Source organism: Nansenia antarctica, assembly GCF_963989245.1.
Source record: "Nansenia antarctica genome assembly, chromosome: 3".
Classification (NCBI taxonomy): Eukaryota; Metazoa; Chordata; class Actinopteri; order Argentiniformes; family Microstomatidae; genus Nansenia; species Nansenia antarctica.
This window is the reverse complement of record NC_137688.1, coordinates 65,238,797-65,246,296: the sequence shown is the minus strand read 5'-3', so window position 1 is coordinate 65,246,296 and position 7,500 is coordinate 65,238,797. Positions and strand designations below refer to the sequence as shown.

The 7,500-nt window shown below is 47.5% G+C and overlaps 1 protein-coding gene across 1 annotated transcript in view; it reads left to right on the top strand.

Moving 5' to 3' along the window:
• ttc13 (tetratricopeptide repeat domain 13) overlaps positions 1 to 7,500 on the top strand; it is a gene marked incomplete at its 5' end in the record, with an annotated part of 23,577 nt that overhangs the window by 2,581 nt on the left and 13,496 nt on the right. The window contains 5 exons of the mRNA XM_080525629.1: positions 834 to 904; positions 1,088 to 1,153; positions 1,567 to 1,659; positions 2,494 to 2,610; positions 6,133 to 6,243. Coding sequence (XP_080381755.1) covers positions 834 to 904; positions 1,088 to 1,153; positions 1,567 to 1,659; positions 2,494 to 2,610; positions 6,133 to 6,243 — 458 coding nt within the window. The remainder of the gene's footprint in view (positions 1 to 833; positions 905 to 1,087; positions 1,154 to 1,566; positions 1,660 to 2,493; positions 2,611 to 6,132; positions 6,244 to 7,500) is intronic.

Genomic DNA, 7,500 nt, shown 5'->3' with positions numbered 1-7,500 from the left:
GAGCAAGTTTCTCCGGTATTTGGTTTTGGAGGGGTACCAACATTCAAATAAGCTTCAGCTATTTTCAGATACCTGTATGTTAGTTTATACAACAGTTAGTTCCGACCAAGTAATTTGATTGGACAAGAGGCATTCCATGAGTTACTATATACAGTATAACAGCACTGGGACTTTTAACTATATGTAGCACTCCGCCGCACAGGTGTTAAATTACCGTTAATTAGACTACATTGTTACTAAGAAGACATTAGCCAATCAGCGCGCAAAGCAAAACTCTCCGTTTTTAAATCCTCAATTTTGGCCGCCATTGGCCAAAAGCTGTAATTTGGCTCTACAAGTGTTAATATATAATTTTATGAAGTTTTAATATGTTTTCAGGCGAGAAAGTAACCATATATATTCACAAAATGTATCCGGTTTATCAAAATAACCCGTTTATATATCTGATATCTGACGTTTTTTCCCCCACTTCTGTGGGAAACTTCGCTAGTTGAACAGTCCCGTTGAGGAACAATTTTTTCTTGACGGAGCCAAAATAAATGATTAAATAAACAAACAAATCATAATCTGTTGTCACTTATTACTGTTAACTAATACATTGTGCTGTAGAACTGTTGTATAAAAGCAATATCACACTCGAGGTCGTGTGTTATACTGAATATCAGCACGGCTGTGATTGTCTTCGGTACTTGGCCTGGCGGCCTCGTACCTACGACCGAATCACAGCCGTGCTGATATTCAGTATAACACACTCCCTCTCGTGTGATATTGCTTAAGTATCTCACTGCTGTGTGTGTGTGCATGTGTGTGCGTGCGTGTGTGTGTCCTTGCAGCCATAGGATACGTCCTTATAGGCAACGGCCTCTACGATGAAGCTATCAAACACTTCTCCCTGCTGTTGCAGGTGAGTCTGGGGGGGGGGTATGAACAGAGGGCTGAGGGGTGAGGTAATGTGTACCTGAGACTCCTTCCAGAGTACACACACCCCCTCCTCTGTGTTCTGGTCAGAGAAGACGTGTGTGATGATGATGTTGTTGTCGTTGTTGTTGTTGTTGATGTTGTTGTTGTTGTTGTTGTTGTGTTGTAGGCAGACCCAGAGTTGGTCAGTGCCATCTACGGCAGAGGTATAGCCTACGGGAAGAAGAGCCTGCAGGTGAGTGTGTGTGTGTGTGTGTGTGTGTGGCTGAGTGTGGAGCCCGTTAAGGTGTGTGTGTGTTGTGATGTGTTTGTGTGCGTGTGTCTAGTTGGTTGTTAAGTTGTGTGTGTTAAGGTGTGTGTGTGTGATAAGGTGTGTGTGTTAAGGTGTGTGTGTGTGTGTGTGTTAAGGTGTGTGTGTGTTAAGGTGTGTGTGTTAAGGTGTGTGTGTTAAGGTGTGTGTGTGTTAAGGTGTGTGTGTTAAGGTGTGTGTGTTAAGGTGTGTGTGTGTGTGTGTGTTAAGGTGTGTGTGTGTGTGTTAAGGTGTGTGTGTGATAAGGTGTGTGTGTTAAGGTGTGTGTGTGTGTGTGTTAAGGTGTGTGTGTGTGTTAAGGTGTGTGTGTGTTAAGGTGTGTGTCTCCTCTGTTGAAGGACATGAAGAATGCTGACCTGGCGCTGTACGAGCTGAGCAGAGTCATCACCCTGGAACCCAACAGGCCTGAGGTGTACGAACAGAGAGCTGAGGTGAGGGGGGGGAGGGGGGGGTATGAACAGAGGGCTGAGGTGAGGGGGGGAGGGAGAGGTGAGGTGAGGGGGGGTATGAACAGAGGGCTGAGGTGAGGGGGGGAGGGAGAGGTGAGGTGAGGGGGGGGTGTATGAACAGAGGGCTGAGGTGAGGGGGGGTATGAACAAAGAGCTGAGGTGAGAGGGGGGAGGGAGAGGTGAGGTGAGGGAGGGGGGGGTACGAACAGAGGACTGAGGTGAGGAGGGAGGCTTAGTGGATGTTCGGTAACCTGAGGTAGTGTGTAGTAGGTAGTGTGTACCTGAGGTAGTGTGTAGTAGGTAGTGTGCACCTGAGGTAGTGTGTAGTAGGTAGTGTGCACCTGAGGTAGTGTGTAGTAGGTAGTGTGTACCTGAGGTAGTGTGTAGTAGGTAGTGTGCACCTGAGGTAGTCGATGTCGCCATGCTTCACAGATCAGTTGGTCTGATCAACAAACAGAAGTGTTAGCACCATCATGTTGGTAGCGAGCTAGCAGCTAACAAGAAAACATCGCTATGTAACATCTGACTGCATGATTAGCACATCACAACATGCGTCAACATGCTAAAAACATCTAACTACACGTAATTAGATGATCACATAGTCTTTGCTTTTGAACATGTCCTAAAACGTAGCTTTGTTTACAGGCCATCTATCATTAACTCACCCAGCGTGTGTGCGTGTGTCTCTCTGTGTGTGTGTGTGTGTGTGTCTCTCTCTCTCTCTCTGTGTGTCTGTGTGTGTGTCTCTCTCTCTTTGTGTGTGTGTCTGTGTGTGTGTGTGTGTGTGTGTGTGTGTGTGTGTGTGTGTGTGTGTAGATCCTGTCTCCCCTGGGCAGGATCAGCGAGGCCCTGAGTGACCTGTCCAAGGCTCTGCTGCTGCAGCCCTCCGCCCGCCTCTACAGACACAGAGGCACCCTGCTCTTCATCTCAGAGGTCAGAGTTCACCCTGACCCTGACCCTAGTTCACCCTGACCCTAGTTCGCCCTGACCCTAACCCTCTACAGACACAGAGGCACCCTGCTGTTCATCTCAGAGGTCAGAGTTCACGCTAACCCTAACCCTGACCCTAGTCCAGCGTTTCCCAAACTGTGGGGCGCGCCCCCCTAGTGGGGCGCGGGGGTACTGCAGGGGGGGCGCAGAAATAATATGGGAGGGAAAAAAAATGCACACACACAAGAGCTGTAAACAAACACTGCTTGCTTAAGGTTACCATCAGGGGTGTTGTGGGCGTTGGACGATTTTATAATAAAAATGAGAACCTGAATGGAGCGCAGGCCATAAACTGTAACAAAGAGGCAGCGAGGGGGCGCGAGCCCAGGGGGGCTCCATTCACGTCATTGACGCGCACTCTCCCTCCCCATCATTCCAGCTATCTAGCAGCAACAACAACAATGGATACGTTTATGAAAGAGCTAGAAGCTAAACGAAAAGCGAAGGAGCCCATGACAAACGTCCCAAAGCCAAAGTCAAGAAAGTATGACGATACATACCTCTCCCTGGGCTTCACGTCTAATGTGGTCGGTGCGGAGGAACGACCACTGTGTGTTCTCTGTCTCAAAACTTTAGCGGCAGATAGCATGAAGCCTAGCAAGTTGAAATGTCACTTGGAGAACACACACCCGACTGATGTGAAGAAGCCCCTCGATTTCTTCAAGAGAAAACTCCAAGAATACCGTGGTCAGCAGAGCCGTTTCGTTAAAACAGCATCTGTTACGTCTAATGCTCAACTTGCCTCCTACAAAGTGGCATATCGTATCGCCCAGTCTAAAAAACCACACACCATCGCTGAGGAGTCCCTGCTGCGATAGATATGGTTTCACATATGATAGACGAGGCAACAGCCCAAAAACTCAAAGCTATCGCCCTGTCAAACAACACTATTGCGAGACGCATCAATGACATCTCAGAAGACATGAAAGAGCAGCTTGTTGAGAAAATAAAAGACCAACGCTTTGCGCTTCAGGTAGACGAGGCCACAGATAGTAACAAGGACTGTCTGTTAATAGCGTATGTCAGATACATTGATGCGGAGGGTTTGAGCGAGGATTTGCTATTCTGCAACTATGTCCCAAACAGAGCAACAGCTGATGAACTGTTCAAAATCATAGACAAATACCTGAGTGAAGCCGATCTGAAATGGGAGGACTGTGTGGGGATATGCACCGACGGTGCCCAGGCCATGGCAGGGAAACGGGGAGGGCTCCAGACGCTCATCAAGCGCGTTGCACCGAAAGCAGTGTGGACTCACTGCGTAATACACAGGGAGGCACTCGCGTCAAAGCAGCTGAGTCCAGAGTTGAATGACGTTTTGTCTGATGTTATCACCACCGTCAATTACATAAAAACAAGACCACTGAAAGCTCGCATTTTTTCCGCTTTGTGCGAGGAGATGGGCTCCGAGCACACAGCCGTGCTATTTCACAGCGAGTCGCGTTGGCTCTCTCGCGGAAAGGTGCTGTCCAGGGTGCTATCGCTGAAAGATGAGATCCGAATCCTCTTGGAGGAGGAAGGGAACGAACTTGCCAGCAAGTTTAATGATGAAGACTTCCTCATGAAATTGGCCTACCTAAGCGACATGTTTGAGAAGCTCAATGAATTGAATCTACAGTTGCAGGGCAACAACACACACCTTCCACATCTGGCAGACAGGATACAATCTTTCACATGGAAACTGGACATGTGGGGCAGGAGACTTGAACAGGGGGACATCGACTCATTTGGGAATCTGAAAGCATTCATCGAGACCAATGAGCTGCAGAGCACAGTGGTTCCATGTATGAGAGAGCACATCTCAGCCCTGAAACAAAGCTTCCAGAAATACTTCTCTGTGGATGACAGTGCCAAATATGACTGGATTAGAGATCCATTTGTTGCACCACCACCTGCCATGTTCAGCACTAAGGAAGAGGAACAGTACATCGACATGACTTCAGAGTCAACCATGAGGCTGCAGTTCACATCCACGACTTTGGCTGGGTTTTGGATTGGAGTGGAGAAGGACTACCCTCTCATTGGACAGAAAGCTGTGGGAATACTGCTGCCTTTTGCAACATCGTACCTGTGTGAGATAGGCTTTTCTGCTGTTGCTGCTATCAAAAGCAAATACAGGTCGAAGTTGAACATTGAGAATGAACTGAGAGTGGCAGTCTCAAAACAACAACCCCGCTTTGAGAAGATTTGCGAGGCAAAGCAAGCACACACAAGTCATTGATCGTAATTGTGATAGGAATGTGTGGAGTAAGAATAGTGATGCAGTAGAAATTAGTTAATGTTGATATGTTGAATATTTCAGTGGCACAGGATCATTTGCCAAGCACTTATGTTCCTTTTCAACCCATAATAAAATATAAAACTATAGTTGGATATATGTGTCTTGTTATTATTAGAAGAGAAAATGTAATGTTTGTACAACTTTATACAATTAATTATATCAATCTAGGTTAGGGGGGGCTCGAAAATATTTCCAATTACCCAAGGGGGGCCTGATTGAAAAAGTTTGGGAACCGCTGCCCTAGTCCATCCTGACCCTAGTTCACCCTGACCCGAGCCCTCTACAGACACAGAGGCACCCTGCTCTTCATCTCAGAGGTCATAGTTCACCCTGACCCTAACCCTGACCCTAGTTCACCCTGACCCCGACCCTAGTTCACTCTGACCCTGACCCTAGTTCACTCTGACCCTGACCCTAGTTCACCCTGACCCTGACCCTAACCCTGACCCTAGTTCACCCTGACCCTGACCCTAGTTCACCCTGACCCTAACCCTGACCCTGACCCTAGTTCACCCTGACCCTGACCCTAGTTCACCCTGACCCTGACCCTAACCCTGACCCTAGTTCACCCTGACCCTGACCCTAACCCTGACCCTAGTTCACCCTGACCCTAGTTCACCCTGACCCTAACCCTAGTTCACCCTGACCCTAACCCTGACCCTAGTTCACCCTGACCCTAGTTCATCCTGACCCTGACCCTAACCCTGACCCTGAACCTAGTTCACCCTGACCCTGACCCTAGTTCACCCTGACCCTGACCCTAGTTCACCCTGACCCTAGTTCACCCTGACCTTAATCCTAGTTCACCCTGACCCTGACCCTAACCCTGACCCTAGTTCACCCTGACCCTGACCCTAGTTCACCCTGACCCTGACCCTAACCCTGACCCTGACCCTAGTTCACCCTGACCCTGACCCTAGTTCACCCTGACCCTAGTTCACCCTGACCTTAACCCTAGTTCACCCTGACCCTAACCCTGACCCTGACCCTGACCCTAGTTAACCCTGACCCTGACCCTAGTTCATCCTGACCCTAACCCTGACCCTGAACCTAGTTCACCCTGACCCTAACCCTAGCCCTCTACAGACACAGAGGCATGCTGCTCTTCATCTCAGAGGTCACACACACACACACACACACACTCCCCTGTGCTAGCCTGATGCTAACGCCTGGTCCTCTCCCAGGACTACGTGGCGGCCAGGCAGGACTTCCAGCAGAGTCTGGACCTGAAGAAGAACCAGCCTATCGCCATGCTCTACAAGGGCCTCACCTACTTCCACAGAGGCATGCTCAAGGTAGGGGGGGGGGAATATTTTATATACCGTATTTTCCGCACTATAAGGCACACTTAAAAGCCTTAAACATTTTTTTAAAACGACAGTGCGCCTTATAATCCGGAGCGCCTTATATATGGATCAATTGGTTAATTGGTTGATCCATACTGGTTGTACATGGCGCTCAAGGCGCTCTGTCAAAATGTTTCAGTACGACTGGTAAACTACAAAGCCGCACCGCTTGCAGCATTACAGTAATCAGTAAACACCGGTACTGATGTGCTTACTCACAGTCCCACACCACAAGACCCCAAGTAAAGAAGACTAAACAGAGTTTCCGAGGGAACAAAGCGAGATGGCCACAGTTACTTAGAGGACAAACTCGAACAGTGGGTTGTTGAACAGAGAGCAGCAAGTAGAAGCGTCTCTACACAGTCACTATTCGAATGAAGGCAACAGCGCTAGCACGGGACATGAACATCGATGAATTTTCGAGGTGGTCCTTCTTGGTGCTTTCAACTTGAAGTTTTAAAGTACCCACTCGATATAATAAACAACAGTTTAACGATCACTAAACACTTATAATTTGTGTATTGGATTCATTATTCTCGTTTGCCGGAGGCTACCGGTAAGGGAATGTTGACTTGTAAACATACTTTCGTTTTAGCTCGTGTTCAAAAGCAAGAACTGTGTGTTCATCTAGTTATGTGTAGTTATGTGTTTTTAGCATGTCCATGTTCTCCCAGCATGTTGTCATGTTATTAAAATACAGTTGAGACCTTCGTAGCGATGTGTTTTGTTAGCAGCGTTCGTAGCTGTGGCTGCGTTCAGAGTCACTTTTCTCCCATTCAGTGTTTGAGGTGAACCAACATTCAAATACGCCTGTCGTGTTCAATCTTTCTCTGATTTGAATGTATGACACATCATTTGAAAGCTTACAATCTGTAGTTTAAGCATGTGTAAAAACTTAAAAATTACGTTGCACATTTCACCAGGAGCTGTCACATATTGGTTGTTGGTTATAATTGTATAGCCTATTGGTTGTTTTCTGGTGTTGTTTTATTGTTTTGCTCTGTTTGTAGTCTACTTGATGTATTTTTATCAGCTGTTAAATCACCACAGCGGTTAATCCACTAATAGAGATAATAGCAGATTGAAAATGCTTGTAGCTAACTACTCTATATCTCGTGGTCGCAGCTATTGCGAAATGCTATTCACGCGAGTCAGCTGTGAATCACCGCAGGTCCTTGACGCTTGTTGCAAAAATGGATGACGAAC